The 25,077-nt window shown below is 42.3% G+C and overlaps 1 protein-coding gene across 1 annotated transcript in view; it reads right to left on the bottom strand.

Moving 5' to 3' along the window:
• The window catches only part of gls2b (glutaminase 2b (liver, mitochondrial)), a gene marked incomplete at its 3' end in the record, with an annotated part of 70,391 nt that extends 46,144 nt beyond the window's left edge, over nucleotides 1-24,247 (bottom strand). Inside the window, exons 1-7 of the mRNA XM_060910187.1 lie at nucleotides 24,027-24,247; nucleotides 13,169-13,174; nucleotides 7,204-7,297; nucleotides 6,372-6,490; nucleotides 4,083-4,212; nucleotides 3,922-4,001; nucleotides 3,641-3,804 (exon numbers count right to left, since the gene is read on the bottom strand). Of these exons, the coding sequence (XP_060766170.1) occupies nucleotides 3,641-3,804; nucleotides 3,922-4,001; nucleotides 4,083-4,212; nucleotides 6,372-6,490; nucleotides 7,204-7,297; nucleotides 13,169-13,174; nucleotides 24,027-24,247 (814 nt within the window). The remainder of the gene's footprint in view (nucleotides 1-3,640; nucleotides 3,805-3,921; nucleotides 4,002-4,082; nucleotides 4,213-6,371; nucleotides 6,491-7,203; nucleotides 7,298-13,168; nucleotides 13,175-24,026) is intronic.
• Between the last annotated feature and the right edge of the window lie 830 nt (nucleotides 24,248-25,077).

Raw genomic sequence — 25,077 nt, 5'->3', positions numbered from 1 at the left:
TGTTTTGCTTTAGCACTGTTCCCACCTCCCTCAAAATTGCTTCAGTTACACCAATACTAAAGAAACCTGGTCTAGATCCTCTTTCACTGTCTAATTACAGACCCATTTCTAATCTCCCTTTCTTAACTAAAGTAATGGAGCAAGTTGTAGCCTCTCAGCTTCATACTTTCCTTGTTCATAATGATCTCTATGAACCCTTTTAGTCAGGCTTTCACAATATGCATAGCACTGAATATGCTCTCTTAAGAGTTGTTAATGACCTCCTACTCTCAACTGATGCTGGTCAATGTCCTTGTCCTCTTGGACTTCACAGCTGCCTTTAACACTGTACATCATGAGATACTCATTTTCAGACTATCTTCTTTTGATATTACTGGCTTAGCTTTAGCCTGGTTTCAGTCATACCTGGCAAACAGGCAACAGTTCATCTCTATTGGTGTTTATAAATCATCCACTGTTACTGTTGCTCAAGGCGTGCCTCAGGGTTCTATCCTTGGTCCCCTTCTTATTATATGTTTCTCCTATAGGCCAGATTATTCGCAACCATGGCCTTAACTTTCATTGTTATGCTGATGACATTCAAATCTACATCACTATCACCCCTTCCATAGCCTCTGTTCAGCTGCTAAAGACTTGCGTCACTGACCTTAAGCAATGGCTACATAAGAACTGCCTGAAACTTAATGCTAGCAAAACAAAGGTTCTATTAGTAGGTACCAAAAGACAGGATCTGAACTTCTCCAATTTCACTATTGACGTTGATGGTGTGTCTATAAGTCCTTCCCAAGTTATTAAAAAACCTTGGAGTTCTCTTTGACTCTACCCTTACGTTTGAACCCCATTTTAAACTCATGACTAAGAATGCTTTCTTTCACCTCTGCAATATTGCACATCTCTGCCCTCTTCTCTTTGAAACTGATGCCAAAATGTTGGTCAATACGTTTACCTTTTCTCATCTTGACTATTGCAGTTCTCTCTTTTATGGTCTCCCTATCACATTGCTCAACTGTCTGCAGTACATCCAAAACTCAGCAGCTAGAGTCCTCACACTCACCAAGCGCACTGCTCACATTACTCCTGTTTTACAGCAACTGCATTGGTTGCCAGTTATCTCTCAGATTAAATACAAAATCTTGCTTTTAACCTATAAAGCTCTTCATGGTCTCACCCCTTCCTATCTCTGTGAGCTAATTCATTTGTACTGTCCCTTCTGCTCCCTCAGATCTTCTGTCTGTGGACTTTTGACTGTCCCACATTTTAAACTGGCATCTATGGGTGGTAGATCATTCAGTGTTGCTGCTCCTAAACTTTGGAACTCATTACCACAATTGCTTCATGACTGTTCCACTCTCTCTTCCTTCAAAGCTAACTTGAAAACTTTCCTCTTTACCTCACACTACTCTTCTTTGTGTGGCCTTTGTGTGTGTGTGTGTGTGTGTGTGTGTGTGTGTGTGTGTGTGTGTGTAACTCCTGTGTAAAGCATCCTTGGGTTTGTGAAAGGCGCTATATAAATTATTATTATTATTATTATTATTATTATTATTATAAATTGCATTTCAAGGAGCTTGTTTACATTGGCATGTACTTGTGTACTGTAAATATGTACAGGCAAACTCTTTCTAAATGTTTGTCTATGTGTGACAGAAACAAACGCTGCCCTTCTCAAGGCCACTATGCACGACAGCTGAGTGTTCAAGGGCTCCGTAAACACTGATCAGGCACTTTTCCCAAAACCAGGAAGGGTTTGTTGAGAAAAATCCTGAATCAAATCCCCAGCCATTTTCTAGGTGAAGGGTTACTAGAAGAGAAAGCATTTTTCTTCAGTAGGACATTTGTTTTGCTTGCGATGCATAATATTAGTAGAATAATACTATAGTTATGCTACAGTGGTGCTTGAAAGTTTGTGAACCCTTTAGAATTTTCTATATTTCTGCATAAATATGACCTAAAACATCAGATTTTTACAAAAGTCCTAAAAGAGATAGAGACCCCAGTTAAACAAATGAGACAAAAATAGTATACTTGGTCACTTATTTATTGAGGAAAATGATCCAATATTACAGATCTATGAGTGGGAAAAGTATGTGAACCTTTTCTTCAGTATCTGGTGTGACCCCCCCGTGCAGCAATAACTGCAACTAAACGTTTCCAGTAACTGTTGATCAGTCCTGCACACCAGCTTGGAGGAATTTTATCCCATTCCTCTGTACAGAGCAACTTCAACTATGGGATGTCGGTGGGTTTCCTCATATGAACTGTTCGCTTCAGGTCCTTGCACAACATTTCGATTGGATTAAGGTCAGGACTTTGACTTGGTCATTCCAAAACATTAACTTTATTCTTCTTTAACCATTCTTTGGTAGAATGATTTGTGTGCTTAGGGTCATTGCCTTGCTGCATAACTCACCTTCTCTTGAGATTCAGTTCATGGGCAGATGTCCTGACATTTTCCTTTAGAATTTGCTGGTATAATTCAGAATTCATTGTTCCATCAATGATGGCAAGCCGTCCTGGCCCAGATGCAGCAAAACAGGCCCAAGCCATGATACTACCACCATCATGTTTCACAGATGGGATAAGGTGCTGGAATGCAGTGTTTTCCTTTCTCCAAACATAACACTTCTCATTTAAACCAAAAAGTTCTATTTTGCTCTCATCCACCCACAAAACATTTTTCCAATAGCCTTCTGGCTTGTCCATGTGATCTTTAGCAAAATGCAGATAAGCAGCTTTCTCCTCGCAACCTTGCCATGCACACCATTGTTGTTCAGTGTTCTCCTGATGGTGGACTCATGAACATTAACATTAGCCAATGTGAGAGAGGCCTTCAGTTGCTTAGAAGTTACCCTGGGGTCCTTTGTGACCTCGTCGACTATTACACGCCTTGCTCTTGGAGTGATCTTTGTTGGACGACCACTCCTGGGGAGGGTAACAATGGTCTTGAATTTCCTCCATTTGTACACAGTCTGTCTGACTGTGGATTGGTGGAGTCCAAACTCTTTAGAGATGGTTTTGTAACCTTTTCTAGCCTGATGAGCATTGATAACACTTTTTCTGAGGTCCTCAGAAATCTCCTTTGTTCATGCCATGATACACTTCCACAAACATGTGTTGTGAAGAGCAGACTTTGATAGATCCCTGTTCCTTAAATAAAACAGGGTGTCCACTCACATCTGATTGTCATCCCATTGATTGAAAACACCTGACTCTAATTTCACCTTCAAATTAACTGCTAATCCTAGAAGTTCACATATTTTTGCCACTCACAGATATGTAATATTGGATCATTTTCCTCAATAAATAAATGACCAAGTATAATATTTTTGTCTCATTTGTTTAATTGGGTTCTCTTTATCTACTTTTCAGACTTGTGTGAAAATCTGATGATGTTTTAGGTCATATTTATGCAGAAATATAGACAATTCTGAAGGGTTCACAAACTTTCAAACACCACTGTACATGAAAACATATTCACAAAAAAAATACTAATATGCTCAACATGTGTAAGGCAATTTACATGATCCAGCTGCAGAATATTAATAGTTCACCACTGGCTTACACTTATTAGTCAGGTTAGCATTCCTTATGTAGGCATATTTTGTTATTATTGAAACAGAAGTAGCATTGATCTCATGCCCACCATTGTCATCAAGGGACAGCATGTTGAACTTTAGCCCACTGGGCTCTTTCCCTACAAAATGGTGCACGTGTTCAGTTCCAAGCTCGTGTACCGCAATGGCATATTCAAGTGGCTTCACACATGACTGCAGGCAAAATGGCACTTTGGTATCACCTGCTGAGTGCCTTGTAAGGAGATAGAATTCACAAATAATAACAAGATCACTGATGTGCAATATGTGGCCTACAGCACTGGTGGCTCAATGCATAAGATTTTGTGCAATAATTAATTCTTCTTTTTACCTCTGACCATCCACTGTGCACAGTGAAATCCCCCAAAGACTGGGGCTGAACTTTGCAAGGTGTGGAATGTAGTCTGCTACCTGACTTACAAAAACATGCAAATTTCAATTTCACTAAATCAAACAGAAATACAAGATTTGATGAAAACTATAAATACTCACTTGACCTTCATGCTGCTGTTTAGCTCTGTTGTAGATCTGATTTATGACACCAACAAATGTCTCAAACTCTGGAATGATAAATTTCTTTCTGAAAGCTTGGGAGAGCAGGACGATGTTTCCGCCTACACATCTGACAGAGACACAATAGCCTGAGTTTTTGAATTGAATTTCTCACTATTCTTATATTCAAGTCAAGAACTATAGATAGATAGATAGATAGATAGATAGATAGATAGATAGATAGATAGATAGATAGATAGATAGATAGATAGATTAGAATATCCAGAGAATAAATAGATCGATTGAATAGACTAGGAAAGTCTAGATTGGCTGGACAGATGTCCACCACCCAATCAGATGTTTGAGATGTTCTTCACATTACATAAAAAAAAAAAAACACCCTGACCTGGATATTTGTCTCAATTTCAATCTTCTCATTTGTTTAAACAGTAATCTACTTCTGAATAAGACCAACTAACCAGTCATCTCATCTCATCTCATCTCAAGCCGCTTTATCCTTCTACAGGGTCGCAGGCAAGCTGGAGCCTATCCCAGCTGACTATGGGCGAAAGGCGGGGTACACCCTGGACAAGTCGCCAGGTCATCACAGGGCTGACACATAGACACAGACAACCATTCACACTCACATTCACACCTACGGTCAATTTAGAGTCACCAGTTAACCTAACCTGCATGTCTTTAGACTGTGGGAGAAACCGGAGCAAACCCACGCGGATACGGGGAGAACATGCAAACTCCACACAGAAAGGCCCTTGCCGGCCCTGGGGCTCGAACCCAGGACCTTCTTGCTGTGAGGCGACAGCGCTAACCACTACACCACCGTGCCGCCGCTAACCAGTCAGTTGTCAAAAAAAAAAACCTACTTTAGCCTTATTCCAAGCTATTTAAACTAATTGGAGGTCAACTGTTAGTACTAGTTTCCTTACCATTAGATTAACCTGTTAGTACCAAATAATGAATTAATAGTCAATAGCAGTCAAGGAACAGCCAATTATCATATTTCTCTTAAACTATTATTCAGAACTTTTACTTGCACAAACCATTTGATTTTTTATGTATGCCATAATTAATCTGTCTTCATTATGACTAATTAAATAACTAAAATTTTAATGCAAAATAGAAAGCATACAGAAAAATGTCTCATCATCAAACTAAATAACGTCTAACTATAAAATAATTTATATACACAAATAAAATGTATATCAGAAACCAATATCACGGATAAGAGGGATGACCAACAAGCTATTAAACAGTTTTCTAAAAACAAAAACTTGAAGCAAATATTTAGTCTTTCTGCTTTAGGAAACAGAGAAAGGATACAATTGAAAGCACAGATTTAGAGGGGAAGGAGTCTGCAGTTTCTCTATGCTGCTGTTATGTTCGGGTATTAATGCTAATGTTTTAGTCCACATACATATAAAGCTGTCTATATCAAATCAGTGTCTCTGTGTGTTTTGGTGAAAACCCCTCAAAGGCACCATTCAGTATAAAATAATTAAAGACAATGTAATAAAGAACTAACCCTCCAAATTGTATTTTTTATTAGAAATGTTAAAATTTACTGATTCAAATCTATCGTCCAGTAGATAGAATATGACTCCACTAACTCACAACTGTGTAATGGGCAAAATGTGTTCAGTGATGGCGAAGTTTCAATAAAGTTTTAATTTACAAGTTAAATCATGGGGCGGCACGGTGGTGTAGTGGTTAGCGCTGTCGCCTCACAGCAAGAAGGTACTGGGTTCGAGCCCCGGGGCCGGCGAGGGCCTTTCTGTGTGGAGTTTGCATGTTCTCCCCGTGTCCGCGTGGGTTTCCTCCGGGTGCTCTGGTTTCCCCCACAGTCCAAAGACATGCAGGTTAGGTTAACTGGTGACTCTAAATTGACCGTAGGTGTGAATGTGAGTGTGAATGGTTGTCTGTGTCTATGTGTCAGCCCTGTGATGACCTGGCGACTTGTCCAGGGTGTACCCCGCCTTTCGCCCGTAGTCAGCTGGGATAGGCTCCAGCTTGCCTGCGACCCTGTAGAAGGATAAAGCGGCTAGAGATAATGAGATGAGATGAGAAGTTAAATCATAATTTGGCTTGAAGTTAGGTTTTCATTATGCAGCCTCTTAAAATGTTCTGTAGATGCTGTCCTTTCTCACCTTTGTATTTATACATCATAAGGTCTGCCTACATGTAGTTTGGATTTGTGTGTGTGTGTGTGTGTGTGTGTGTGTGTGTGTGTGTGTGTGTGTGTGTGAGAGAGAGAGAGAGACACACACACACCTGCGAAACAGTTTGTGATCCATCATCACATCACTGGATTCTCGGACAGCTTGCCGCAGTTTTACCATACAGTCCCGCAGACGGGGGTCAGATGTCAGCAGACCTGTGCTTTTAATAGCCTGAAGCACAGGAGAAACAGGGTGAGCGCAACTACACTGACACAGCACAGAACACTTTATGATATAACAGGTTTATAGCCAATCAGATTTGACTTTGTCTTTTGCATTGTATTGTGATTTAGTCTTGAATTAATAAGTACAGTGGCGTATCGTGTTGACTAAACTAGTAATATTTGTGAGACTCGACTCTATCCACCATAGGAAATAGACCACCATAGGACCACCAGTGAATGTTGTATTTCATTTAAAAAAAAAAGTTTTAGAAAAGTGCAACAAAATGTTTGGCATACCTGATAATATTGGCAATTAGTGATTAGATATTTTAGGTGTAGCTAATAAAATGGCAGCTTTAGATTTATTATGCTTTAGATTTCTAAAATCATGTGTGATTTTTGCATGCAATGAGTGTGACAATTGAATTAAGTTTTTGAATAGTTACATGAAATAGCAAAATGGACATAAGAATAACCCACTGAGTTTGCATATACACTGTCCATGATAAGTGATCGCCTGCACCATAATAATGAAATTCTAAACCAGTACTGCACTGTATTTAAAGGTCAATTCAAATCTTGCACATTTTGCAATCAGAGGCACAGAGTTTACTAATAAGTTTTTAGGTGAGTTATGAAATATCATCATCTTTTGTGCGTGTGTGTGTGTGTTCAGACTTTGAACACCACACAAGTTGACAGTGTTAATTATTGACTCACATTGATGAAATGAGAAATCGGGATCCTGTCCTGCCCATCAGTTATGGTGTGGAATAGTAAATCTTCCAGTCCTGAGAAGAGGCCTTCACCTGCACTTAATCTGAGTAAACAAAGTGAAAAAATTCACGGCCAAGCGATGTCTGGTGTTTTGGTAGCCAACATTTGGTTTTTTAGTTTTGCACTGGAGCTACAAGCCTAATGTAGTTAACAAATATAAAGTCTTGTTAGTCTTTAGAATCTCATTTGTACATAAACAATATTGTAACAGATCATCCATAAATGCAATGTATGGAATGGAATATATGTGAGGTAGTGAGCAAAACCCGATTGGATGTTGCTGTCAATGGATTCTGGAAAACTGGTCAAAAGTGACTTTTTCTGATAGTAACATAACATGACATATCTACTTTAGAAAAGATCAATATATTTGACCAACACCGTGTGGGAATGTTTTTATTGCTACTTTCTAACCACTCTTTTGGCTTTCTTACTGTTGTGGAAGAAGTCAGTCGAACAAATACAGTGCTAAAAACAATCATTATGCTTTAGATTTCTAAAGTCATGTGTGATTTTTGCATGCAATGAGTGTGACAATTGAATTAAGCTTTTGAATAGTTACATGAAATAGCAAAATGGACATAAGAATAACCCACTGAGTTTGCATATACACTGTCCATGATAAGTGATCGCCTGCACCGTCACATCATCAAAACACAGAAGAGTGATTATACACTCTGTACAAATGACAGCGGAAAAGGTTATTAAAAGTTTTAAGGACCTCATTTAAAATTAACAAGAAGACAGAGTGATCTATATCCCCGCCCTATATACCAACTATATACCAAATTTCAGGATATTATTTGTCACAAGTTTTCAAGTTCTGCTGCAGGAAACCAACCCTACCTCTTTACACTGACCTCAGTAGCCCATGACATAAGCCCACCAGACCTTTGGTCCAGGTGAGCTAAAAATTAAAATTTCTCACATTTCTTAGTATCAAAAGGCACATATGCATTACTTAATCAACACATATACCAACTTTCAAGACCATACCACTCATAGTTTTCAAGTTCTGCTCTGGAAACCAAACCTACCCCCAAGACTAACCTGAGAGACTGTCTGAAATTGTTTCCATGGAAACATGGAAAATAAAAATTTCTCAAATTTCTTAGTATGAAAAGGCACATCTACATGACCTTGTTAACATGTATACCAAGTTTCAAATCCGTATCATGAATAGTTTTGGATATATGCTCCAGAAACGAACATTGTTCTTAGAAACTAAGTCTAAATCTATTTTTTATGCAAAAATTTGAAAAATGCTTTTTTTTCAAAAATACAAAATAGCAAAAGGCACCAGTTCACATGTTTCTTGATATGTATACAAAGTTTGATGAAGATACCCTCAGTAGTTTTAAAGATATGGCCTGGAAACGAAAACGTGATCGAATGGACGGACTAACGGATGGACGGAACCCGTTTCTATATCCCCCACCAAACTTCATTTGGGTGGGGGATAATAACAAGTTAGTGTAAATAGAGCTCAGTCAAGAAAAGAAAAAATGATGAAGCTCATGTTCAAATGCAAATTTGTAAAGATTTGTCAGTACCATAAGTAGATTAGGTATGTATGTAGAGGTGACGTGTCTTTCAGTGGAGTTGAAATGAAATCTTTAAATAGGATTTTCTCCCTTTTCACATTCGGGGCAATCAGGCTTTAAAATTGTGTATTTTTACTTCTACTTGAGAAATATTCAAAAGTGAAACATATTTCAGTTCAGCAAATTGTAGCCTAGAACCATATGTCAGAAACTGACTTTGTCAAGGGTTTCCCCAGGCCACCACACCACACATATATCATAAATATATCTAATATATCTAATAAACACACACACACACACACACACACACACACACACACACACACATATATTACATACAGAGTGTGGAGTGTGGTCAGAAATTTACATACAGTGACATGAATGTCATCTTGGATATGAATGTCATGGCAATATTTAGGCTTTCAGTAATTTATTTGAACTGTTCTTTTTCTGTGACAGAATGATTGTACAGCATACATCTTTAATTAAAAAACCACTAGAATTTGGTACACAAGTTTTAATTTTCTTTGGGTTTTCTGAAATCAACACAGGGTCAAAGATTTGCATACACTCACTTATGGCGTATTCACACCTATATTGTTTGGTCCGGACCAAATGACCAAACGAACCAAATTTCCCTTGGTCCAGACCTTTTGGGTTGGTCTGAATACAAACCACCGAACTCTGGTCTGGACCAAACAAGCGGACCGAGACCGAGCTGCAAGGTCGGACTCGGTCCGGACCAAAGGAACCCTGGTGCGGATCTTTTGGAGGTGTGAAAGCAGACCGGACCTAATCCGACAGTTTTGCTTTTTTGTACCTCGGGAGCTTCCATCGTTTGTCGAGCATTATGGGAAACAGAGTCTTGACACTCCACCGCAAAGTGCAAACACTGTTTCGGTTGTCAAGGGAACCTTACAACAGTCATTCAGTCATTCAGACCAGTGGTAGGCTAGACTACAGAGTACAAAAAATGAGTAGGGGGCAAACGTGGGCCGAGGAAGAAATGCGTACCCTTGTGGATATATGGGCAGATGTCCACATATCTGAGCTTCTGGAGAGAACACACAAAAATGCCGACGTGTTTGCTGTATTCAGTGAGAAAATGAAGAAGGGGTTCACGCGCTCCCCAGAACAATGTCAGCTAAAAGTGAAGAAACTCCGTCAGACCTACATTAAAATCAGGGACATTCTTTCAAGAAGTGGCAGTACTAGCGACGCAAAAAAGAAATTCATCTATTGCGTGAAGAGCCAGAACTGTCACAACATGATGTGCGCTCATCAGCACTATCCTCCGTAGCTGCCTTGCCCTTTGTCGTCGTCGTTGATAAATTACTTGTACAACAGCATAGTAATCGCACAATTGTGAAAACAGTAAAAACTGGAAAAAACATATAGCTTTGATGACATTAAAAAGAATAACAGCACAGAAAGCCTCCATGACTACTTTTGAACTTAATGCTTTGTGCGTGTGTCGTCTCTGACCAATAGCTGAACGACCTCAGGGTGCGTGGCTTTGTTGACAGATTTTGGTCTGCTTACTAAAATGTACAGTGTGAAAGCGAACCGCACCAAAATGAAAAAATAAAAAAAACATTTGGTTCAGACCAAAGCAAGTGAACTATCGAACTATCCTGGTCTGAATACACCCTTAGATTATTAATTCAGAGGTGCTGAAACTTCCAAAATGTCTCTTATCTTGCCAAGGCCGAGGTCTCTTAACTTCCTGTTAGTGATCATGATTGACTACAGCTAGAAGCTTCTCTGTGCCTTCATAAAAAGGGTTTGTTTACAACACTCATTGGATTGACCAACACAGTAAAATGGGAAAGTTCAAGGAGCTCAATGCAGATCTGAGAAAGATGATTGCAGATATACACAACTCCTGAATGTCTCTTTTCTTGCCATTTCTTAACAACTGCAAATTCCAAGATCAGTTCAAACAATTGTATCCAAGTTATTGTGAGGTGTAGTCACTTTGCCAAGCCACTTTGCTTCAAGAAAACCCAAACTGTCACCTTCAGCTGAAAGGAAATTGGTTTGGATGGTCAAGAACAACCTGGGAACCAGCATGGCACAGCCCTGCCATGAACTGGAAGCTGATGGATCACTGTTTACAGTTCAGATCACCATGGACTAAGAGGCTGCTATCCAAGAAATAACCCCTGCTCCAAAATTGACACCTTCAAACTTAACTAAAGTTTGAAGCTGACCACATGGACAAAGAAAAGGCCTTCTGGAGGATAGCTGTATGATCAGATGAGAAAATGATTGAATTGTTTGGCCACAATGACCACCATGTACAGAGGGACACTGTACCAGCTGGTTGTGGTTTTAGGATCATCGTGCTCTGGGGCTGTTTTGCTGCCAGTGGAACTGGTTCATTGTACAAAGTGGATGGAATAATGAAGAAGGAGGACTACCTCAGAATTCTTCAGCATAAACCATCAAAAGCTTGAACACGACTTAGGACTTGGGAGTTACAACAGGACAATGAACCCAAACACACATCAGAGCTGGTTGTGGAGGATAAAGCAGGCTAACATTAAGCTTAAAACAAGTCCTGACTTCAATTGGCAGAAGGTATTGTCTGTGGAAGATCCTGAGAGCATATGTGCCCAGATCACAGAAATCATCCAGACCGCCATGGAACAGTTCATCCCCAACAAAACTGTCACCAAAAAAACAGGAGACAAACCATGGTTCGATGAGAACTGCCGAAGAGCTGCGAGAAAGAAGCAGCATCTCTTTCGAGAGCTTAAAAGCAACAACTCGCCCACCAATAAGCAGCAGTTTGCAGATGTCAGACACGTATTCAACCAGGCAGAGAAGCAAGCTAAGCGGAACTACAATGCCAAACTCACCAAGGAACTCACTGGCAATAACCTGACTGGCAAGAGATGGTGGAGGCTTGTTAACTCTCTCTCTGTGAGAGCTGCTACCTCTGACATCCCTGTCATTATCCACAACAACACAGCCCACATTACTGCCCATGAAAAGGCAGAAGTGTTCTGCAAGGCATTCGCACAAAAATGCCATCTCCAAGATGCAACTGCCCCGGCACCTCAAATCCAGCAATCCACCTCCTGCACTATCGACACCATCACATTCAAACCTAAGGACATCAAGAGGCTCTTGAAAGGACTCAAACCGGACAAAGCTTCTGGGCCAGATGAAATCCCTACCAGAGTCCTTAGGGAATGTGGTGCAGAGCTTGCAAGCCCTGTGTCACCTCTTTAACCGCTGCTTTTCAAGTGGACTCTTCCCAAGTCAGTGGAAGGTGGCCTGTATTACTCCAGTGCACAAGAAAGACTTGAAAGTGGACCCGTCCAAGTACTGCCCCATATCCCTGCTTTTAGTCATCAGCAAGGTTATGGAATCAGCAATGAACCAACAGCTACAGAGATACATTCTCAAAAACAATCTCATCTCCCACAGACAGTTTGGATTCAGACCAGAACACAGCACAGCTGACCTCCTAAACATCATGTGCTAGAGGTGGAACAACTCCCTAGACTTAGGCGAGGAAGTCTGCATAGTAGCCTTGGACATCCAGGGGGCATTTGACAAAGTGTGGCATCACGGTCTGATGGCCAAACTCTATTTGAGAGGAGTGTCTGGAAAGCTACTCCAATGGCTCCAAAGCTACCTCTCGAACAGATCCATCAGAGTGGTCCTGTCAGGCCAGGCCTCAGAACCCTACTCTATCAATGCCTCAGTAACTCAAGGATCGATCCTCAGCCCTCTCCTCTTCTCCATCTTCATCGATGACCTGGTTGATGTATGTGAGAATGAGATTGTAGTATGCGAGTGGGTGGGTGGAGCACAGAAGTATGGCAGGCCAGAACTGAGTTCCAAAAAAACTCTTTATTTTATTTTTACTACCCAGGAGGTAGTATTTATTTATCTCATCTCATCTCATTATCTCTAGCCGCTTTATCCTTCTACAGGGTCGCAGGCAAGCTGGAGCCTATCCCAGTTGACTACGGGCGAAAGGCGGGGTACACCCTGGACAAGTCGCCAGGTCATCACAGGGGTGACACATAGACACAGACAACCATTCACACTCACATTCACACCTACGGTCAATTTAGAGCCACCAGTTAACCTAACCTGCATGTCTTTGGACTGTGGGGGAAACCGGAGCACCCGGAGGAAACCCACGCGGACACGGGGAGAACATGCAAACTCCACACAGAAAGGCCCTCGCCGGCCACGGGGCTCGAACCCGGACCTTCTTATTGTGAGGCGACAGCACTAACCACTACACCACCGTGCCGCCCGTATTTATTTATAAAAATAAATAAATTTATTTTATTTATTTTATTTTTACTACCCAGGAGGTAGTAGCGGAGGGCGAGGACCGCCCACTTGATCGCAAGGCACTCCTTCTCTATGGTGCTGTAGCACCCCTCATGCACCGACAGCTTCCTGCTGATGTAGAGCACGGGGCGGTCCTCCCCCTCCACCTCCTGGGACAGAATGGCCCCCAGCCCTCTGTCTGAGGCGTCTGTCTACAACATAAAGGGGAGAGAAAAGTCAGGGGAGTGTAACAGTGGCCCCCCGCACAGTGCAGCCTTTACCTCAGAGAAAGCCCGCTGGCATTGCTCCATCCACTGGACCGGATCTGGTGCCCCCTTTTTAGTGAGATCAGTCAGTGGGCTGGTGATGTCCGAATAATTAGGTATAAATCTACAATAGTAGCCAGCCAGCCCCAGGAACTGTCTCACCCCCTTTTTGGTCTTGGGCCTCGGGCAGGCCGCAATCGCTGCTGTTTTATTAATTTGGAGATGCACCTGCCCATTGCCCAAGTGGAAGCCCAGATACCGTACTTCCACCCACCCAGCTGCACACTTCTTCGGGTTGGCTGTGAGACCCACTCACCTCAGCGACCCAAGGACGGCCCTCAGGTGTTGCAGGTGCCGCGGCCAGTCGTTACTATAGATTATGATGTCGTCTAAGTACGCGGCCGCATAGGTGGCGTGGGGGCGGAGGACCCTGTCCATAAGCCGCTGGAATGTAGCGGGCGCCCCAAACAACCCAAAAGGAAGTGTGACAAATTGGTGTAAGCCAAACGGTGTGGAAAAGGCCGTTTTTTTCTCGGGATAGTGGAGTCAAGGGGATCTGCCAATAACCCTTTGTCAAATCCAGTGTCGAATAAAAGTGAGCCGTGCCTAGTCGATCCAGCAACTCGTCAATACGAGGCATTGGGTATGCATCAAATTTAGACACCGCGTTGACTTTTCTATAGTCCACACAGAACCAGACCGACCCATCAGCCTTGGGAACCAAGACCACCGGGCTGCTCCAGTCACTGTGAGACTCCTCGACGATGCCCATTTCGAGCATGGCCTTGAGTTCTTCCCAAACCACCTTTTTCTTGTGTTCGGGCAGCCTGTAAGGGCGGCTGCGCACTACCACCCCCGGGGGCATCTCAATGTGGTGTTCTATGAGGCGGATGTGGCCGGGTAGGGGTGAGAATACGTCTGAAAATTCGGTCTGCAACTGGGCAACCTCCATGAGTTGGGTCGGGGAGAGGTGGTCTCCACAGGGGACCAGAGAGGTACGCGATGTCTTTTGAACCTCCGGCTGCAGCTCCGCCTTCTCTGGAACCACCGACACCAATGCCACGGGGACCTCCTTGTTCCAGAGTTTGAGCAGATTGAGGTGGTAAATCTGTAGCACCCCGCCCCTGTCCGTCTGCCTCACCTCATAGTCAACATCCCCGACTCGCCGTGTGACCTCAAAGGGTCCTTGCCACTTGGCGATCAATTTGGAGCTCGACGTAGGCAACAGTACAAGTACTTTATCTCCCAGTGGGAACTCCCTAAGGTGCGTACCCCTGTCGTACAGGCGGATTTGACATTCTTGGGCCTGCCGCAAATTCTCCTGGGTTAGGTGTGAGAGTGTGTGGAGTTTTGCATGCAGGTCGATAACGTATTGGATTTCATTTTTGCTTGATGAAGGTCCCTCCTCCCAATTTTCCCGCAGTACATCTAGGATGCCGCACGGCTTACGCCCATATAATAATTCAAATGGGGAGAACCCCGTGGAGGCTTGTGGGACCTCTCGCACTGAGAATAACAGGGGTTCGAGCCATTTATCCCAATTATGTGCATCCTCACGTACAAACTTTTTAATTGTGTTCTTGAGGGTGCGATTGAACCATTCGACTAAACTGTCCATTTGTGGGTGATAAATGCTGGCGCGGATCGGCTTAATTCCTAGTAACCCGTACAGTTTGTGCAGTGTGCGTGACATAAACGAAGCGCCTTGATCAGTCAGAATCTTTTTGGGGATTCCGACTGGGGAGATGACATGGAACAGTGCTTCCGCAATACTACGTGCTGAGATATTGTGAAGAGGCACTGCTTCCGGGTATTGCGTTGCATAGTCCACCAGAACTAAAATAAAGCGATACCCTCGTGTTGACCGATCTAATGGCCCGACGAGATCCATCCCAATTCTTTCAAACGGGGTCTCGATTAATGGTAGAGGGCGCAAAGGCGCTTTTGGAATGGCCGCTGGATTTACTAACTGGCATTCGCGGCACACTGTACACTACCTACGGACATTGCCGCGAATCCCTGGCCAATAGAACCGGGCCATTATTTAGGCTAGTGTCTTATCCTGCCCCAAGTGTCCAGCCATGGGATTAAAGTGAGCTGCCTGGAATACCAATTCCCGGCGGCTCTTTGGGATCAAAAGTTGTGTAATCGGCTCCTTAGTCTGAGTGTCCTGCGTCACTCGGTATAACCTATCCTTAATAATAGAGAAATAGGGGAAGGACGGGGTGGCATTTGACTGGAGCATTTGACCATCGATTACTCTCACTTGGTCAAACGCATGCCGCAGAGTCTCGTCTCGCGACTGCCCTAACGGGAAGTCTGCGAGGGATTCCCTGAGAGAAGGAGGAGGAGCCAGCAGCTCCTCGCTCTGACGCGGAGATGACGTAGATGGCTCTGTGACAGCTGCTCCCGCCAATGCCACACCGGGACCTCCCCCTGCTGAACTACGTCAGGACCCACTTTTCACTAAATGAGTCATTAATTCCCGAAATCCCGGCCAATCAGTCCCCAAAATTATCGAGTGGGTAAGGCAAGGATTAACCTCCACCTTTACACTAGATTTCTCCCCTCGAAATAGAATGTGGACCGACACTAAAGGGTAGTTGTGAACATCCCCGTGCACACACAAACACCTTCACCGATTGTGCTCCCCCCAATGCCTCTTCTTGCACCAGGCTTTGGTGGATTGAGGGCTGATTACAGCCGGAGTCCACCAAAGCCTGATACGCATCCCCTTGGACACTCACCGGTATGCGATACGCTCCGGCCTGATCGAGGGCAGTTCCTGGTGCGTCAGGGATCTGGACCACCGCGCCCACCTCCATTGCCGAGCACTGATGCTGGAGGTGCCCCGGCTCCCCGCAGCACCAGCAAACCGGCCTGGGCTCTCTCTCTGCACCTGCGCTCTGGGGCTCACTCACCTCAGGGGGGAGAGAGACAGACATGGAAGTGGGAAATGATAGGGCACCGCGGGTGCGGTGGGCCGGCTGGGGTGGAGCCGGCCCCTGCCTCCATGGTGGGGGAATGGGGCGAGGACGAGGAACAGAAGGGGAGAGAGAGAGGAGAAGAGGAAACATGCTGTCCTGCCGTTGGAACAGCCACCACATGGTCCTCTGCCAGCTCGATGGCCTGATCCAGTGACGCCGGGTGATGGCACTGGACCCACTCCATGGTCCCCTCGGGCAGCCGGGCGATGAACTGCTCCAGTACCACCAGATCAATGATTCCCTCGGCGTCGTGGTTGTCAGCCCTCAGCCACCGCCGGCAGGCGTCCCGGAGTTGCTGGCCAAACGCGAACGGCTGGCCGACCTCCTCTAGGCGTAGAGCGCGGAAGCGCTGGCATTGTTGTTCAGGGGTGCGCCCCAAGGCAAGGCAAGGCAAGTTTATTTATATAGCACATTTCATACACAATGGCAGTTCAATGTGCTTTAAAGAAGTAAAAACAAAAACAGTAAATAATAGAGAAATAAAATTACATAAAATAATTTTATTTTTATTCTAAAACAATTAATTAAAAGAATTAAAAGAAAATAATAAGAATTAAACAATAGTAGAAATAAAATAATATAATGAAGTAGTAGTTCAAATAGGAGGAGAAAAAAGAAACCAGCAGAATAGAATAAAGAATAAAATAGAATAAAGTTAAAGTAAATTTAAAACATGCAGAGAAAGTAAAGATTATAAAAAATGTAAAGGAGACAATATTAATTATTTAACAGAAAGCATCTGAAAACAGCTTGGTCTTTAACCTAGATTTGAAGCTGCCAACAGCAGGAGCATTTTTAATGTCCTCTGGCAGTTGGTTCCATAGCTGTACTGCATAGTAGCTAAAAGCTGCTTCACCATACTTTGTTTTAACAACTGGTTTTAATAGTAAATTTTTCTGTTTTGATCTGGTAGATCTGATTGGGTTAGGCCGCTGCAACATATCAGAGAAGTAATTGGGCCCTGTACCATTTAGAGATTTGTATACCAACAGCAATACTTTAAAGTCAATTCTGTAGCTTACTGGAAGCCAGTGAAGGGACCTTAGAATTGGAGTAATGCGCTCTGTTCTTTTTGTTCGTGTGAGAACCCTAGCCGCTGCATTTTGAACCAGCTGAAGTCGTTTGATGATCTTTTTTGGCAGGCCTGTGAAAAGGCCATTGCAGTAATCAACCCTACTAGAGATGAAGGCATGTATTAGTTTTTCCAGATCATTTTTTGACATAAGTCCTCTTAGTTTGGAAATGTTTTTTAGGTGATAAAATGCCATTTTAGTGATTGCTTTCATGTGACTGTCAAAGTTTAGCTCGCTGTCAATGAAAACACCAAGATTTTTAACAATTTCTTTAGTTTTAATCCCTTTTGTGTCAAGAATAGTGGTAATCCTGAGTCTTTCATCTTTTTTTCCAAATAGAATTACTTCTGTTTTATCTGTGTTCAGCTGAAGAAAATTTTGTGACATCCAGCTATTGATTTGATCGATACACTGGTAGAGACATTCAAGGGGGGCATAATCATTAGGTGATAAAGCAAAATAAATTTGGGTGTCATCTGCATAGCAGTGATACAAAATTGAATTTTTATTGATAATTTGCCCAAGTGGGAGCATATAAAGGTTGAAAAGTAATGGTCCAAGAATTGACCCCTGGGGGACACCACAGGTCAAGAACATTGACGTTGAGGAACAATTTCCCAGGGTAACAAAGAAGCTTCTATCTTTTAAGTATGAATTTAACCAATTGATAACTTTACCAGTCAATCCAACCCAGTGTTCAAGTCGATATAGCAGTATGTTGTGATCAACAGTATCAAAAGCTGCACTGAGGTCCAGTAATACCAGGACCGATGTTTTGCCTGCATCAGTATTAAGACGTATGTCATTTATAACTTTAATCAGCGCTGTTTCAGTGCTATGATTGGCACGAAATCCTGACTGAAAATTATCAAAACAGCTGTTTGATATCAAGAAGGCAGTTAATTGATTGAAGACAATTTTTTCAAGGATTTTCCCGATGAATGGTAAATTTGATATTGGCCTGTAGTTATTTAATACTGAAGGATCCAGATTATTTTTTTAAGAAGGGGCTTTACAACGGCTTTTTTTAGGGACACAGGAACAACGCCAGTCTCCAGGGATGTATTTATAATTTGAAGCACATCTGTAATTATAAGATGAAGAACAGACTTAAAAAAGTTGGTGGGCAGAATGTCCAATTCAGATGTTGAGGAACTGAGATTTTGTACAGTTTTTTCAAGTCTCATAATCAATTAAACAAAATTCTGACATTGTGTTGAAGTTATCTATCTGTGTCATTGGTGATTGCAGTTTTTCAATTTTTTGCAACTGAGATATATTATGAGGAATATTCTGCCGTATTTTATCAATTTTACCTTTGAAAAAGGATGCAAACTCATTGCATTTATTAACTGAGAGAAGTTCAGGTGCTAATTGTGGTGGGGGATTAGTTAGCTTCTCTACTGTTGAAAATAGCACACGGGCATTGTTCATATTCCTGCTGATGATGTTGGAGAAGAAAGACTGTCTTGCTTTACGAATTTCATAATTATAATTACAAAGCATCTCTTTATGGATTTGATAATGGATGTGAAGTTTAGATTTGTGCCATTTTCTTTCAGTCTTTCTACATTCTCTCTTTAGCAGTTTAACAGCCGGGTACTGCTTCCATGGTGCTTTCTGCTTATCATTGACTCTTTTGATTTTGAATGGAGCAATATCATCCATAATTTGGGTCATATTTAAATTAAAAAATTCCAGTAAATCATCTACAGAGTCTGACATTTTGGTTGAGTTCTGAGAGAGAGCTTGCTCAAAGAGAGCACACGTGTTGTCTTTTATGACTCCCCTACCTATAGTCGTTGAGCTGTTCTGAATGTGAGGAGATATAGAAACATCAAAGAAAACACAGAAATGATTGGATAAGGCCAGGTCAACAACAGTATTAGAAACAGTAAGACCCTTTGTGATGACGAGGTCAAGAGTATGACCACGAGAGTGGGTCGGCCCCTGTACATGTTGTACTAGGTTGAAGTTGTCAATAATTGCAAGTAGTTCATTGGCATAAATGTTATCAGTATTATCTACATGCAAGTTAAAATCCCCAGATATAATAAGACAATCAAACTCTAAGCAAATGACTGATAACAGTTCACCAAACTCTTCAAGAAAGACTTTGGCTGAATGTCTCGGAGGCCTATAAATAGTTAATAATAATATGTTAGGAGAGCATGTAACAAGTGCACATAAGTGTTCAAAGGACATAAAATCACCAAGTGAGGATTGTTTACATTGAAAAGAGACTTTGAATATATTTGCGATCCCTCCACCTTTCCCTTGTCGGGTAACATTCAAAAAATTAAAATTTGGGGGAGCTGCTTCAATAAGGGTGGTAGCACTATTTGCTTGATCCAGCCAGGTTTCAGTTAGAAGCAAAAAATCAAGATTGTGTTTGCAAATAAGATCATTAATTAAAAATGACTTGTTTAAAAGTGATCTAACGTTCAGAAGAGCTAGCTTTACAGAAAGTCTAGAAGTAATATCTGCTTGTGCACTCTGATGCTGTTTTAAAACAGGAAGGAGATTAGATTGGTTCACCCCCAGGGTTAAATGTGCTCTATGTTTTCTGTTTCTTATCAACACAGGAATAGAGAGTGGCATAGGCACATTGGGTCCCAGCTGGTTTTCAACACTACACCCATTTGCAGGGACCCAGAGTACATCAAACAAGACTTTCTAAATGTTCCATTTGGTTTGAGGGTGAAAGGATTGGAGATGACATGTATCTTTTGGATGGTGAAAAAGATTTGTAGCCAGCTGAAAGTCCTGGGCGAACACAATTTTGATGAACTGGGTACACTGCTTGTTGCGACAGATTTGGGCTGGAAAAAGAGAGTGTAGCCATTGGGAGCAATTTTTTCATGCTATTTGGGAAATCCATCCGAGGGGAAGTGGAGTCATCTGTCTTTGAATGTTGGGAGTCTTGCAGGTCAGATGTCTGTGTGTCCTTGATGACGACTTGCAAAGATGATTGTTTAGGCTCTGTAACTATGTCAGTCTGCAACATCTTATCAACTGTTTTCCTCAATGCTGGCTGAGAAAAGATTGCAAGTCTGTAATGATCTACTAAGACTTTGGCTCCAATCCAGCTGAGTTCAGTGCTATTTGGCTTGTAAAATTCTCTGCGATTCCAGAAAAGGTTAAAATTGTCTATGAAGTTCATACCAAATGAAAAACAAGTTTTTCCAAGCCAGGTGTTAAGACTGAAGAGTTGAGAAAAAGCAAAACTTCCTCTCGCTGGGAGTGGGCCACTGATAAAAGATTGAATTCCAGTCTTATAGAGCTCAGAAAAAAGTTTTCTGAAATCATCTTGGACAAACAGCTGTTCTCTGAAAACATCATTTGCTCCCACATGCACAACAATACGTTTAATAGTTTTATGCTCGGACATGAGTTTCAAAATGCTGTCTTTGGTGTCAGAGATGGATGCATTTGGAAGGCAACAAATAATCATCCCATAACCTTTTAATTGTCTGACAGTGGAATCACCAAGAACAAGGGTTGTGGGATCAGGTGGTGTTACGAGCTGCTTTTTGCCTCTTCTCACAGCTCTTCGATCTTGGTGCGATCTCTTTTTACTATGTGTTTGTCCACTTGAAAAATCCTCTTCCACATCCCTGAGGCATTCAAATTTGTTCTGAAGCCTTATGGGCTGTGGATTTTCCATAGGATTGTAGATCCTATTGTAATTTGTAGAACGAGCTGGTGCTGAAGTAATTACTCTTCTGTTTTTATTTTTGGGCTTACCACCCATCATTTGCCAGTATTCTGTACTCACATTTTGCCCAGCTTGATTGATGAATTCTTCCACTTGATCTGCAATGTCCTCGGTCTGTCGGAGTGCAATCTCTGCATTCTCAGCCACTGTTTCTGTACTCCTTTCCTGAGATATCGCTTATAATTCATCCGTCTTTGGCAGAGCATCAATCTTTGATTCCAGAATATAAATCCTCTGTTCTAGTTCCATGCATTTTCTGCAGGATTTTTTGCTCCCTGGCATTTTGTATTAAAAAATAACTTATCTTATAAAGATGAAAAAAAAAATAGTGGAAATTAAATTAAAATTAAATTAAAAGCTTATAAAGATGATAAATAAAATGAGAAAAAAATAGTGGAAATTCAATGAGAAAGTAAAGTATAGAAATAAAGATCAAGAAAGCAGGAGCAAAGCAAAGAAGCGTCCTACTCGCTTGAGTAGGAGGAGCAGAATGGACCCACACACTGGAGGACGGCCCGGTGCAGGTCTGCGTAGACCAGCTGGCTGTTGGCAGGGAACTGTAGCGCGGCCAGCTGCGCCTCGCCCATTAGCAGGGGGAGGAGGCGCGCCACGTGCTGTTCCACCGGCCAGCCCCAGGTCTCTGCTGCTTGCTCAAAGAGCGCTAGGAAGGCCTCGGGGTCATCATGCGGGTCCATCTTCATTAGGGCGAGGTGGGGAGGGCCTGCGGTGGTGGAGGTGGTGGACCCCGCCGACGCGAGTTGGTGCCGGAATGCCTGACGATCTTCCTGTTGCGCCAGCACTAGGGCCTCAAACCTTTGCTCTTGCTCCTTTCGGAGAGCGATCAGCGCCTGGTGCTGGCTCTGTTGGGCCGTGGCGAGGGCGTGAATCAGGTCCGCGAAGGGGTAGGACTCCATGGGGCTGTTCTCCTCTGTGCTCCAATTCCCCGGGTTTCGGCACCACTGTAGTATGCAAGTGGGTGGGTGGAGCAGAGAAGTATGGCAGGCCAGAACTGAGTTCCGAAAAAACTCTTTATTTTCCACTTTTCAGTGTAACGTTATTCTCCCAGCCACACGCGCGCGCACACACACACACACACACACACAACTCGCCTGGTTAGGGAGAGAACTCCCTTCCTCTGCTCTCTCTCTCCTTATATAGGGCGCAGTCACTGGGGAAGACACACAAACACAGATTAACAGACATCAGGTGCAGTGACTCTGCCACTTACCTTCCCTGACTCCGCCCTCCAGTCACAGACTGATGCTTGACCATGCCCCCACTGCCATAGAGATGTACATGTACGCTGACGACTTAACCCTGTATGCACGCATCAGATCTCCAGCAGACAAGGCCGAAGTGGAGGTGAGCCTGAACCAGGATCTCCAACAAATCGCCATCTGGGGAGACCAGTGGAAGACCACTTTTGAGCCATCAAAGTGTAAGTTTGTTACACTCTCAAGAAAGAGGACTCCATCTGCACTGGACCTGCACTTCAATGGTCACCGGTTGACCACGGCAAATGAGTTGGACATCCTGGGGCTCACAATAGACAAGAAGCTGTCCTGGTCGAAACATCTGACCAAAATCTCCATACGGGCAGGTCAGAAACTAGCAGCGCTGAGGAGAGTGGCCAGTAAACTCACCACGGAGAGCCGAGCAACTGTCTACAAGCTACAGGTACGCAGCTTCATGGAATACGCCTCACTCAGCTGGATGAGTGCCTCACCAACACATCTTGGCCTACTTGACAACATCCAGAAGAAGGTCCTAAAGAATAATCTTTAGGGCCTTCTTCTGGAGTGGACCAGGACACTGCCAGCACAAAACTCTCCATCCCTAGCCTTGGACACAGAAGATAGGTTGCTGCTGCTACAGTCCTGTTCAAAATGCACATCCACCACTGCCCTACAGATCTCCGGGATATGCTCCTCCCGCCATACCCTAGACGGCGAACCACCCGCCTATGCACAGCTATGCCAGATCATGCCCTGGACCTCCCAGCCTCTAATACTCACACCCTGGACAGAACCTTCCTCCACACTGCTGTCCAGGTATGGAATAGCCTTCCAGAACATGTAGTTGGACCCGTAGACACTGGTCCCCAGGCCTTTAAATGCAGGATCCACAGGCATCTTCTGACCACTCCTCACACTACCAGATGAGCTATAGTGAACCAGATGATTGGCCAAGTGGAATTGTATTCTATCTTGCTATTGTTCACAATTGTATATAATAATAAAAAAACCTATTGAAAATATATGGACCGTGCTTATAAGTCAAGTCCATGCCAAGGAAAAAAAAATTTAATTGAACTCTACCAATTCTACCATGAAGAATCGTGAAATATCCAACCAGAATTCTGCCAGAAGCTTGTTCATGGTAAACAAAAATGTTTGGTCAAGGTGAATCTTGCAAAGAGACATTTTACCTAAATATTAAGTGTGCTGTATGTATATTTTTGACTCTGTACTGTATGTGTAATTTTGACCCTGTGCTGATTTCAGAAAACCCAAAGAAAATTAAAACTTGTGCACCAAATTCTAGTGTTTTTTTTTTTTATTAAAGATGTACGGTATGCTGTACATTCTGCCAGAGAGAAAGAACAGTTCAAAGAAATTACTGAAAGCCCAAATATTGCCGTGACATTCATGTCCAAGATGACATTCACGTCACTGTATTTAAACTTCTGACCACAACCTCTGACCTCTCTCTCATATATATATATATATATATATATATATATATATATATATATATATATATATGTATGTGTGTGTGTGTTTATAAAATTGTGAATATTAATTAAACATTGTAAGCATTATGAGTTTAATATGGCTATTGAACTACATGTTTTGGTGTAAACTGTCTTAACTTACCTCTCTGATATTGGGTGTTCAGGATGTTCAGTAGTTACTCTGCTGAGGTAAAGTTGTGAAGAACGGTTACTGAAACATCGCCTCTGTTGCAAGACTTGCCACATGCTTTTGCTGCTGTACAAACCCAGTGCACCGTTTTTAGTGATGTTTTCCAAAAGTAATTCCACCGTTGTGACATTAATCTGCCCAAATGTTCTAAAACAGTTCAGCATCAGCATCATCATCCGCTTCCACACAAATGAAGTAGAGTTTGTCGACAGACCCTTTATTTTCAGAAGAGGCTTGTGCAGAAGAGCAGTTTGCACATGTGGCACTCAGCAGCAGCAGAAATTTTTATATGCACAGTTCTTCCATGTTAATTTATGAGTAATTGTATACAATTGCCATTTATCATTCAGTTTAGACCCTGTTCATTACAATCTGACTCGCATGTAGTGTGAAATGGTGCTCTGTGACAGGACTATGTGTTTGCCCACAAAGTTGCTAGATTATTACGTATGCAGATCAATTCTGTTTGAATAGTCAGGTCAATATCAACTTTGACCATTAATACAGTGCTGACCATTTTCCAAGGGAATTGGGCCAACTTTTAACTGCTACTACTAATCCTACTTATTTTTTGGTTTGGGAATTGGCCTGTGGCATACATTAGTCTAATTATACAATATAAATATTCTGCAAGTCAAATAGAGTTTTTTGAATGTAAACAGCCAAATTGGTAAGTTTTTACACATGCATTGGCTGTACTGTGGTTATGATTGTATTGAATTAATTGCTGAACTGGTGAAATTGTGTATCATATTTATTTTTCATGCATGAATGTATTATGTTGTTTTCTGTGTACTCAATTTCATACCTATATGTTTAGTTGCTAGTTTACATACATTGGGGTCCAAAAGTGTAAGGACACAAGTGAAAATGCTTATATTTTGCATTGTTTTCTAATTTAATACAACAGTTTTCATTGCAAATTACATCACTGACAACATGATTGAAAAGTAGAATATTTGAAATATTTACATGAATTTCAGAGCTTCTTAATATTTGGTAT

The sequence above is a fragment of the Neoarius graeffei genome, chromosome 26, assembly GCF_027579695.1.
Source record: "Neoarius graeffei isolate fNeoGra1 chromosome 26, fNeoGra1.pri, whole genome shotgun sequence".
Taxonomy (NCBI): domain Eukaryota; kingdom Metazoa; phylum Chordata; class Actinopteri; order Siluriformes; family Ariidae; genus Neoarius; species Neoarius graeffei.
The sequence above is the reverse complement of the archived record's forward strand: the minus strand, read 5'-3'. Positions and strand labels throughout refer to the sequence as shown.